Source organism: Hylobates moloch, unplaced genomic scaffold, assembly GCF_009828535.3.
Source record: "Hylobates moloch isolate HMO894 unplaced genomic scaffold, HMol_V3 SCAFFOLD_13, whole genome shotgun sequence".
NCBI classification, from domain to species: domain Eukaryota; kingdom Metazoa; phylum Chordata; class Mammalia; order Primates; family Hylobatidae; genus Hylobates; species Hylobates moloch.
In genome coordinates this window covers 37125647-37137970 of record NW_026652288.1, presented here as the reverse complement: position 1 = coordinate 37137970, position 12324 = coordinate 37125647, and the positions used below count along the sequence as shown (strand labels likewise).

Sequence of the window (12324 nt, the reverse complement as noted above, 5' to 3'; positions counted from 1 at the left end):
ACTCTTCTCCTTACAGGTGGGCCAGAAAAACAAAAACAAACAAAGAAAATCTACAGTAATTCTGAGATCAAACATAATATGAAACCTGGTTCTTGAACAATATCATTCAACGAATATACAAGATTTCAAATTCAGCCCCATGGTCATGAAGAGAGAGAGGGGATTACAGAGACGACCAGCATAACGAAGGAGGCCACTGTGGAGTAGGCAAGATTGCAGAGGCTCCAGGGAGGTGCCTGTTTTCAACCCAACAAATCTCAATCCATTCCTTTGGGAATAAGAAGAAGGAATCCAACTACCTCTTAAAAGACAGCCCTGAAATTCATGATGAAGAAAGCTGATATTCCAGAGAACAGATACAAAAATAACTGGGACCAATGACCTTACCCAGTGAGATCAGGTGGCTGTAGTTCTCCAACATCACATCCCTGTACAAGGTCCTCTGATCAGGCTGCAGGCACTCCCACTCCTCCTGAGAGAAGTCGATGGCCACATCCCTGAATGTCACTGATCCCTGAAACCACAAACACATGTATTATGGTGAAATTGAAGAAAGTTGTTTCAAGACGAAAGGAGAGGAAGTGAAGGATTAAACTGTAATAAAGGAGCAATATGGAAAATCGCAGAGTGCCAACACATTATTCAAGAATCCTGCTGCTGGCCTGGTATGGTGGCTCATGCCTGTTATACCAGCACTTTGGGAGACCAAGATGGAAGGACCGCTTGAGCCCAGTTGTTTGCAAACTGCCTGGGCAACATAACGAGATGCACTCCCTACAAAAAAAAAAAAAAAAAAAAAGAAAGAAAGAAATAACTGTTGTGGTGGCATGTGCCTGTAGTCCCAGCTACTTGGGAAGCTGAGATGGGAGTATCGTTTCAGCCTGGGAGTTCAATGCTGCAGCGAAGTGTGATGGCACTACTGCACTCCAGCCTGGGCTACAGAGTGAGACCCTATCTCAAAAAAAAACAAAAAAAGGTGGTAGCATACAATTGAGGAATGCCCTTAATCCTCAAGCTCATTGTGGTATCAGATGACAGCAAAAGTATTTTTTCTTGTCATGACAAATGATTTTTAGAAGCTGCGTAAAATTCAAAATAACTGACATATTAGATTTAGTCATATTTTTCTATTTACACATTTAAGATGGTCAGAGTCTCTAAGGTTTTCCCAAATTCAGAGAATCTATAATCACCTACCACTCATGCCCTGAATAATCTTCTCTGTTACTGCCCACTGTCCTCACTGATCACTTTCCTAAGAGCCTCATAAAGCTGAACACCTTGTCACGCTTGCAGACTGAGGCCACTCGCTATGGAATTCTACCTTAGCTACCTAGAAAGCTCCAGTCTGTGGAGAAGTTTCAAGGTGTTCCCAAGTGTGGTCAAATGCGACAATCATCTGTAACTTATCAAACCCACAAGACCATGTTTCCCTGTGGGGACCGACTCCTCCACTGTTCCAACATTCTTTCTGACCAAGGACTGAGTTAAGCCCAGACTGAATAACCTGCTCAAAGAAAACATCAAAGCCAGTGGGAAAACAGAGGTACAAATAGGAAGAGCACTGACCTTTATTTTTTGGTCACCAACCTTCACTGTAATGGGACAAAATGGGGTGTAAGATCGTGGATCCTGGCCAGGCACAGTGGCTCACGCCTTAATCCCAGCACTTTGGGAGGCCAAGGCGGGGGGATCATGAGGTCAGGAGATTGAGACCATCCTGGCTAACATGGTGAAACCCGTCCTACCAAAAATACAAAAAATTAGCCAGGCGTGCGGGTGGGTGCCTGTAGTCCCAGCTACTTGGGAGGCTGAGACAGGAGAATTGCTTGAACCCGAGAGGTGGAAGTTGCAGTGAGCCAAGATCGCGCCACTGCATTCTAGCCTGGGTGACAGAGCAAGACTCCCTCTCAAAAAAAAAAAAAAAAAATCGTGGATCCTTAGGTAAGAAGGTTCAGGTTTAATAGTAACAGTCACCTAACCTAACCTGAAAGTCACCATATTTCAAGAAGACAGAAACACCAACTTACATGGACCATGTTTCTAGAATTACAAAATTGGTCAATCTTCCTCGGGCTTCTCCCCTGGAAAACAACAACAAAAAAGGCCGTAAGTCAAGCTGTGTCCAAAAGCACTAGACCAAATAACTATTTTATCCTCCATTCCTATTTCTCAACTACTGCTCACACGCACACTTCCACCCCCTCCCATCACTCCCTTTTTCCCTACGCACACTCTCTCACAAATAAACTGGCAGTGAACAGGTGGAGTGTGGATGAAACCAAGCTCTTGCCTACATCCCAGGAACCTGCAGCGGAAGCATGAATGCCGAGCGCAGGCATTTCTGCCTTGAAGTTGCTCAAAAGACACTCCAGCAGGAGGGCTTCCAGCCAGTCCTCCACTCTTGGGATACCTATCTTGGCCTAGGACTGGGCCTCTGATCCTGCTGTAAGCAATCCTCAGAGCTGAGAAGGGCTTGCATCATCCAATCTAGAGCCTCTTTGTGAACTCAGGATTGGGTGCAGTGGGGCAAGGCATGAGAACTGGAAAGGATATAGACAGAATTGCACGGGCAGTGTTCAGCATTCTGAGTTCACCAAAAGCCAGCTGGTTAAGTACAGTTCAGAATAGCCATGTAATAGAATACGAAGAATCATTAAATGTTCCAGACATACGATTAACAGAAAAATCAGGTTACAAAGCAGGATAAGCAATATGATTACATTTGTAAAAAATATATATATAGAAATATTAAGCAAAAGACTAATAGACATCAACACAAAAATTTAGACAGGTATATGCATGCTAACAGTGCTTATCTCTGTATTGTAGCCCCAATTTTCTTCTTTTTGCTAAAGAGTATGTCATAATTGTGACTATGCCCAGGCATTAACTTAGAATATATAATTATATTCACACACACACACACACATATATAGATACATACATATACATATGTGTATGTATCTATATATGTACATATTTAAATGTACATACACATTTTTTTTTCCTGTGAGGAAATTGTTCTCCAAATTAGATGAAAGACACCTTTTATTTAGACATCTTCCTTTCAACTTGGGGACAAAAAAAGGAAATTCTACTGAGCTCTTGTTTTTATGTAATAAGTTTGTTTCTGTTATTTCCCAATTCTTGCCCAACACTAAGATGTCTGTGCTTTTCTATGTATGTTAGTACAATTTCTAAAAAAAATTGTCTACAAGTCTCCAACCAATTTCTTGTATGCATTAATGATGGTCATATTTCTACATCCGAATTCAAAAATAAAAATAAAACAGAGTTATCAGAGAGTGAGTACTTTTAATCATAAAAAAAAAAAACTGTGCCTGTCATGAGGATCAACAAAAAAGATTAATGTGACTATAACAAATAACATCAGCTAGTTCTAACATCCTTTAGCTGTATCTTACCAATATAATTAGACATTTTCATTATCAAGACTCTTCTCTGAATGAACACAATGCAGATAAGTGGCATCTGGAAACTACATGAGAAAATCTGTGGAATATACATCACCATGCTTGGTTCCCTTCTTCACCAAATAACTCATTAAAATATCATTTTGGATACAATTCCTACAGAATGCCTTACAAACACCCTATCTTAGTATATGGGATTCATATACATGTAACATTTTCTTGAGTATCATTGTTCATAGCATGAATACTGCTTAATGGTATATCAAATATTTTTCTTTTCATAATTCTTTATAGACATCATTTTATTAGCTGCATAATATTCTATCACTTGAGTCTAACATAATTTGCTTAGTGATTTCCATATTACAGGACACTTGATTTATATAAGATCATTTACAGGGTCATTCCAGGTATCACAATCTTTTGATTCTAAAGTTTTTCACTCTAGGCACTACTGACATATTGTGCTGTATAATCCTTTGTTGGGGCTATAGGGAGGGTTATCCTGTGCACGGTACAATGTTCAGCAGCATCCCTGACCTCTATCCACTAGATCTAAGTAGCACCCACCCCCACAGTGTGACAACCAAAAGTTTTTAAACATCACCCCCGCTGAGAATCAATGTTCTATCTAGATCAATGGATCCAAACCTCATGGGTCACATACAGTTTTGACAGTCTTATGAAATGATATACTATTTCTCCCTCTAAAACCCACATTGATAAATTTCCATAGTACTTCAATATATTATTTCAAGAGCTTTGTGGTCCCCAAGACCATAAGTGGAGTTACAGGAACTCAGGTTAAGAATTTCAGTCCTACATTCTTGACAAAAATAGAAAAAAAAAAAAAATCCTAAAATTTGTATAGAACCACAAAAGACCCCAAATAGCCAAAGCAGTCTGGAGCAAAAAGAACAAAGTTGGAGGCATCAAACTACCTAACTTCAATATATACTACAAAGCTGTAGTAACCAAAACAGCATGGTACTGACATAAAAACAGACACCTAGACAAATGGAACAGAATAGAGAGCCCCAGAATAAATCCGTATGTTTACAACCAACTGATTTTCGAGACAGGTGCCAAGAACATGCAATAAAGAAAAGACAGTCTCTTCAATACATACTGTTGTGAAAACTGGGGAGTCATACACAGAAGGATGAAATTAGACCCTTTTCTCAAACCATTATACAAAAATCAACTCTAAGTGGATTAAAGATTTAAATGCAAGATCCCAAACTATGAAACAAATAGAAAAAAACATATGGGGAAAGCTTCATGACATTGATCTGGGCAATAATTTTTTTTTTGGAAATGACTTCAAAAGCACAGGCAACAAAAGCCAACATAGACAAATGAAATTGCATCAAGCTAAAAAAGCTTCTGCACAGCAAAGTGAAGAGACCACCTACAGAATGAGAGAAAATATTTGCAATCATGTAACTGATAAGGGGTTAATATCCAAAATGTGTGAGGAACTCAACTCAACAGCAAGGAAACAACCCAATTAAAAAATGGGCAAAGGACCTGACAAACACATCTCAAAAGACAACATATATATGGCTAGAGTACATGAAAAAATACTCAACATCACTAATCATCAGGGAAATGAAAATTAAACCTACAATAAGGTATCACCTCATATGTGTTGGGGTGGCTATTGAAAAGACATAAGTTAACAAATGTTGGTGAGAATGTAGAGAAATGTGAACCATTGCACACTGTTGGTGAGAATGTAAAGTGACACAGACATTATGGAAAACACTATGGAGGTTCTTCAAAAAATTAGAAATAGAACTACCATATGATCCAGCAATCCACTACTGGGTATTTATCCAAAGGAAATGAAATCCGTATATCAAAGAGACATCTACACACCCATGTTTATTGCAGCACTATTCACAATAGCCAAGACATGTAATCAATCTAAGTGTCTATCAATGAATGGATAAAGAAAATGCAGTATATATGCAGGTATATGTACGCAATGGAAAACTAGCCATAAAAAAGGGAAATGCTGTCATTCGCAACAACATGGATGAACCTGGAGAAATTCATATTAAATAAGCCAGGCACAGAAAGACAGATGATCTTACTCATCAGTGGAATCTAAAAAATGTTTATATAGGCCAGGTGCAGTGGCTCACACTTGTAATCCCAGCACTTTTGAAAGCGGAGGCGAAGGCCGAGGCAGGTGGATCACCTAAGGTCTGGAGTTCGAGACCACCCTGGCCAACATGGCGAAACCCTGTCTCTACTAAAAATACAAAAAATAAGCCAGGTGTGGTGGCACGCACCTGTAGTCCCAGCTACTTGGAAGGCTGGGGCAGGAGAATCACTTGAACCCAGGAGGCAGAGGTTGCAGTGAACCAAGATCGCACCACTGCACTCCAGCCTGGGCAACAGAGCAAGACACTCTCTCTCAAAAAAAGAAAAAACTTGATATCATAGAATTAGAGAAGAGAATGGTGTTTACAGGTTGGGGGTAATGTGGGTGAGGGAGGGAAGGTGGTGTTGGCTGGGGAAATGTTGGTCAAAGGATATAATATTTCAGGAAGATAAGAGAAATAAGCTCAAGAAATCCATTACACAACAGCGTATCTACAATTAATAACTATTCTGTAGTCTTGAAAAATGCTAAGAGAGTGGATATTAAGTGTTCTCACCACAAAAATGATAACTATGTGAGGTAATGCATTGTTAATTAGCTAGATTCAGTCATTCCACAATGTATATATACTATAAAACATCATGCTGCACACGATAAATACATACAATTTTATCTGTCAATTTAAAAAGAATTTCTGCCCTAGATCATTTGAGCAACTCACTCATTTTCTTACTATGCAAGTAGCAATCACAATGAATCACATATTCCCAATGCTCCTGTCCTACAGAAAGTCCAGGGAAATGACCTAAAATGACCACATAAAAACAAAAGTTAAAACATTAAACATTTATTATTATATGCCTAGCACTGCTCTAGGTTTTAGAGGTTTTAGAGTATTAATTCATTCTAATGTTCATTAAAGCCTGAGAAGATCAGAAACGGACAGAACAAACATTCCAACCCAGATACTCTGGATCCACTCCCCTATTATTAACCACAACAGCGTACTGCCTCTCGCAGTTCACACACACAAATAGCCCAAAACGCAACCCGAACTGCCAAACCTCACAGAGATCTGGCAAGTATTACAATTATCATCTCATGGACTCTCCCGAAAAATCCTGACTCTGATTGATACCAATTTCTGTGCAATCACTTTCCGATTCCTGAAAGCCTCACAGACGAATGGCAATCACCCAACCATCTCCATTCTTCCCTACTCGGAAAAGGAGGCCTGTAAAGACAGTCAGATACCTGGCGTGTGATTCCACAAACTAATCTTCTTTTCAAAGCAGAGTCTAAAATAAAGCTTCAATATAAACCTCTGGAGGACTATTTTTATACCAGCTTAGAAGAAGAGAGCGTACAGGAAGGTGTGAACGATTTGCCAAATGGTTCTGTGAATATTAAATGGAAAGGTGGGGAGCAGGCGGGGAGGGGAACGGCTCACTGGGAGGCCGCACAATGGGAGGGGGCAAGAATCAATTTGCAAATTCTCCTGAAATGCACTAAAAATTTACAGGAACCTCTATATTATAAAATCAAAAACGCGTGTCTTAAATACAAAGCACAAACTCACCCTTGACTTAAGTGCAACAATAACGCTCTCATCCTCCTCCTGGTCGTTCTTTTGGATAATAATACGACTGGAGAAGGATACGGCAAGCGTGAGACTCCAGGCTTTTCTTGGAGCGCAGACTAAGTTTGAAAGCACTCTCCATGGCCACAACTTCCCTCACTTCGTACGCAATGAGAAGGAAATAAAAGGAGGAGGAATCGGTCTGAGTTCGAAGCTGGTTCCTGGGGACAGATCTCTGAGGGACGCTGGGTTCTCAACATGTAGCTGCCCTCCTGGGGGACCCTCAAGAGGCACTTCCAGCTCTCATATTCCCACCCCGAGTCCAGATCTGCGCCTTCTTGTGCAAAGCTTCATTCTCGGTTCAATAACTGACCTCCCTACTGTGGCCATTTTCATTCCTCTGCTGCAGCCTCCGCAGCTTTGAAGGGGAAAGATGGAGGAAGCAGCAGGAGCCTAGTACCACCGGCACAGTGACACTCACACAGCCCCAGCAAAACGCACTGCGTCCACACGCCGTCCCGGTCCTGTGCACAGGGCCTCACGCACACACTCACACGGTCCCCTCCGTCACTCAAGATCGCACAATCCCCATTCTCGGATGCCCGCGCACACGCGCGCCTAGGGATCTGGCAGATTCCATCTGCGCCCCGGGTTCCTCCTCTGAGCGCCTCGCTCTCGCCCACCCGCACTGCCGGGTCGGTCAGGTTCGAGTCCCAGTCCACGAACACCTCCTGCAGCCACTGATTTCTTCCTAGGACGTGAAGACCTTACCCAGCTACGTCGTCAACCTCGGGAGACAGGAAGTGGAACCGTTAATTCCGGTGCGGTGGCCTCTGGGAAATACAGTCCTGAGCAGAAAGAACCTCAGAAGCCTTGGTCTATAGTCTGTTCAGGTTGATCCCAGCATACATTGGGGGCTCCTAAGGGACCCAGCCTAATGGATTTGTGGGAGTTCCAGACCGTTGGGTGCAGAGGTTGCGGCTACGGGCGAGGATCCCCATCTGAGAGGAGCGTTGCTGTTTTCGGTGCGTCAGTGTAAATTACCTTTTCTCTCCATGCAGATGAATGCAAATAAGCAGAACTTTTAAAGAAGAATTTAAAGTAAAATTACGTCAAAATGTAGCTGCTTTGACCTCTTCGTCTCAGATCCGAGCATAGGCTTCCCCTTTGTGCTATTTGAAGGGACTTAGGATAAATTTGAAAAGCCTGAACTAAAGAAATGGTTGGAGAGACTCCGTCTCAAAAAAAAAAAAAAAAAAGAAAGAAAGAAAGAAAAGGAATGGTTGGTTTTATACTAGAAGAGGAAGTGTGGTTTACATGAGAGATTTCAGAATCAAATGTACTTGATTCTTCAAGACAATCTTCCTGTTATCTGGAGAGAAAAACGTGTTTCAGGACGGCATGGAGACAGATAAAAGTACACAGAGAATTACTTGCCTTATCTTGAAGGATGAATAATTAACACATTTCCTTAAAACAGTCTAAACAAATGCCAAAGGGGGTTTGTTTTTCATAGGAAAAGCTTGATTTCACTATTGTAATCTAGCAACATTGAACTTTCAAAATGATTTTTGTAGTTTCCTATGCTACATAAAGCGAAAACATGGAATAATGAAGAGCAAAATGTCTTTTCATTCCCAACTGTGACAGAAAACAAATAGCAAGATAACAAACTTAATTGTATCAATGATCACATTAAGTGTAACTGGTCTAACACCTTAACTTAAGAAGCTTGTCAGGTTGGATTTTTTTTTTAAAGTCAGACCCAAATACATGCTACCTACAGGTAATACTTAAAATATTAAAGCACTAATAGGTTAAGAGTAAAAGGATGGAAAAATATATACTATCCTAACACTAGTCAAAAGAAAGCTGGAGTGGCTATATTAAAAACAAAGTGACTTCACCAAAAAGACTATATCAGGGATAAAGAAAGTTACGTCATAATAATGATGAAGGATACAGTTCATCCAGTGGAAAGAACAAACCTAAATTCTGCTCTTAATACAGCTTCTAAGTATGTGAGTAAAAACCTGTTAGATCAATAAAGTAACAGACAAATCCACAATTATAATCAGATATTTCAACATATCTCTCTTGGTAACTGATAGAACTAATGCAGAAAAGCAACAGGATATAGATTATCTAAACAACATATCAACCTGCTTGATCTCATTTATACTTCTGGAACACTCTCTCAAAGACAGTAAAATTCATCTTAGGTGGACAGGGGACACTTACCAGCATATACCATATTCTGGGCCATAAAACAAGTCTCAATAAATGAGTAAATGGACTCAAGTCATACAAAGCATGTTTCTGACAAAAATGGAATTAAATTAGAAATCAATAACAGCTCACTATATAATATATTGTCCAAAAGAGTAAAAATTTGAAAATGTACGAATACTATGATAATTGAAATTATATAATGTTTAAAAATTTCCTTTATGAGTCATAATTTTCTGTTATATCCTAAAGGGTAAACAATAACATATTTGCATTAAACAAAATAATGTTTTTGTAGTAAGGAAAAAATTTTAAGCTATCTATATTGACTATACATTAAAGAGCAGAATAATTACTTTTGGTATATATTCCAATGCTTTAATCAGTTTCTTAGCCAGTATCACCATATTTTTAAGGATTTTTTTTGACATAGTCTATTATTTTTAAATTTTGATAAAATTGTATGTAATCTTCAATGCTGGACTTTATGGTTAAGAAACTTGAAATTATAGCTACCTTCAAATGGCACTTCTCTGAACACCATACCTTTTAAATTGAGATTTATACTCTGCATATACTAAGGTAATCAGAAGTCTTAGAATATATCCAATGAAATGGAAAATATCCTCATGAGTATTGTGAATATGGAATATTAGATTGCAAATATTTTAGCAGTTGATGTATTTTGCCTTCACAGTACATCTCTATTTTTTTTTTTTGCCACTTAGTCTAGGAAGGGTACATTTATTTAAAAATTATTCCTAAAGCCAAACAAATTGGCTCAATTTATGATACCTTTGAATGTTAAGCCAAATTTAGGTGTTACAGAAACATAAACCTTCTCAATTGCATTCCATTCTAACACAAATTGTAAATGTATCCAGTTAAAAATGGGAGCACCATCAAAAGACTACTGCCATAGCTGAAGAAATTCCTATGCAAAATTGAAGAATTTCAAAATTAAATCCTGTATATAATATGTTAGTTCATGACTTTATTCATTCAGTTTCTTCCTTAATTTGTAGGACTAAATCCCATTGTCTTTATGTTGGCAAGTTCTGATAACTGAAATTCTGTTGAATTTTTTTTTTTTTTCTTTGAGACGGAGTCTCACTCTGTCGCCCAGGCTGGAGTGCAGTGGTACGATCTCAGCTCACTGCAAGCTCCGCCTCCCGGGTTCATGCCATTCTCCTGCCTCAGCCTTCCGAGTAGCTGGGACTACAGGCACCCGCCACCGCGCCCAGCTAATTTTTTGTATTTTCAGTAGAGACGGGGTTTCACCGTGATCTGGATCTCCTGACCTTGTGATCCGCCCACCTCGGCCTCCCAAAGTGCTGGGATTACAGGCGTGAGCCACCGAGCCCGGCCTGAAATTCTGTTGAATTTCTATACTGAATAGGAGTGAGGATAGATGATATTGCTGTTTTGTGCCAAATCAACAGAATCTTAAACAACCAAAGGGTTAAAGAACAAATAAAAAGAGAATTTAGAAAACATTTTAGATAAATACAAATAAAAACACATGTTATTAAAGTTCATGAGATGCTTACTACTCAGGGAAAAATTTATAGCTCTACATGCCTATAAAAAGGAGGAAAGATGTCAAATCAATGACCTAACTGTATACATTTAGGAATTAGAATATGAAAAACAGAAAGAAAAAAACAAAACCAGGAGAAGAAAGGAAATAATAAAGATAAAAGTGAGGTTAGATTAAATAGAAAATAGAAAAATAATAGAGAAAATTTACAAAATTAAAAGCTGGTTCTTTGAAAAGATAAAAAAAAGTGGCAAAACTGTAGCAGGACTGAACAAGAAAAAAGAGAAAACACCAAAATTACTAAAGTCAGAGCTGAAAGTGGAGACATTACTAAACTTACAAAAATGAAAATGATGATTGAAGAAAATTATAAACAATTGTATGTCAACAAAATAACCTAAATGGAAAGGAAAAATTCCTAGAAACACACAAACTATCACTGACTCAAGAAAAAATAGAAAATCTTAACAGGAGTGATGTCAGCAAGATAGCAGAATGAGACTTTCCAGCACTTAGCTCTCACAGAAACATCAATTTAAACTTCTATCTATGCATGAACAAACTTTCACAGGAGCTGAAGAATCCAAGTAGCTCACTTGGAGGAGATGGGAATGAAACAGCTAGTAGACAACTGTCTCTGAGACAGCACAAATGTTGGATTTAGCAAAGATCTGAAAGCAGCTATTTTAATTATGTTCAAAGAACTAAAACAAGCCATATGTAAAGAATTTAAAGAAGAGTATGACAATAATGTCCTGCCAGAGACTATCAACAGAGAGATGGAAATTATTACTGCAATGAAAGAACCAAGTAGAAATTCTGGACTTGAAAAGTACAATAACTGAAATGAAAAATTCACTAGAAGAACTCAATAGCAGCTTTAACCTGAACAAAGAATTAGTGAACTTGAAAATAGGTCAATAAAATTATGCAGTCTGAAGAACAGAAAGAAAAACAGAAGGAATAAAAATGAAGAAAGCATCAGATACATGTAGTACACCATCAAGCAAACCAGAATACATATAAGAGGAGGGTCAGAAGGAAAAAAAAAGAAAAAATGCTTGAAAAATAATGGCCAAACTCTTTGTGAAGTTGATCACACACACACACACACACACACACCCCTACACTTACAAGAATGTAAATACACTTCAAGTGGGATAAACCCAGATATTCATACTTAATCAACATGTCTCAAGGAGAGCTACCCCAGAGTCAAATTGTCAGAAGCCAAGAACAAAGGGAAATCTTGAAAACAGCAAGGGAAACATTATTCATCATATAAACGAGATTCTCAACAGGACTATTGGCTGACTTCTCATCAGAAACAACAGAGACCAAAAGGCAGTGGGATGAGATTCAAAGTACTAAAAACAAACAAACAAAAACAAAAAACAAAACAAAACAAAAAAACAAATAAAACCCC

The 12324-nt window shown here is 38.7% G+C and overlaps 1 protein-coding gene and 1 long non-coding RNA gene across 11 annotated transcripts in view; one reads left to right on the top strand and one right to left on the bottom strand.

The window, feature by feature from the left end:
* The window catches only part of LOC116480685 (zinc finger protein 780B), a 60492-nt gene that overhangs the window by 18005 nt on the left and 30163 nt on the right, over nucleotides 1-12324 (bottom strand). For 3 of the 10 annotated variants that reach the window (XM_058427042.1, XM_032172928.2, XM_058427041.1), the window contains exons 3-4: nucleotides 2031-2084; nucleotides 388-514 (exon numbers count right to left, since the gene is read on the bottom strand). In XM_058427042.1, coding sequence (XP_058283025.1) covers nucleotides 388-514; nucleotides 2031-2039 — 136 coding nt within the window. In that variant the 5' untranslated portion in view covers nucleotides 2040-2084. Of the gene's footprint in view, nucleotides 1-387; nucleotides 515-2030; nucleotides 2085-7129; nucleotides 7289-7502; nucleotides 8108-12324 lie in introns of those variants that run through there. The other 7 variants (XM_032172925.2, XM_058427039.1, XM_058427037.1 and 4 more) reach the window with 7 other exon arrangements.
* On the top strand, nucleotides 7883-8405 carry LOC131381071 (uncharacterized). The gene is made up of 2 exons (XR_009209515.1): nucleotides 7883-7950; nucleotides 8191-8405. It is a non-coding gene; the product is annotated as an uncharacterized LOC131381071 (long non-coding RNA).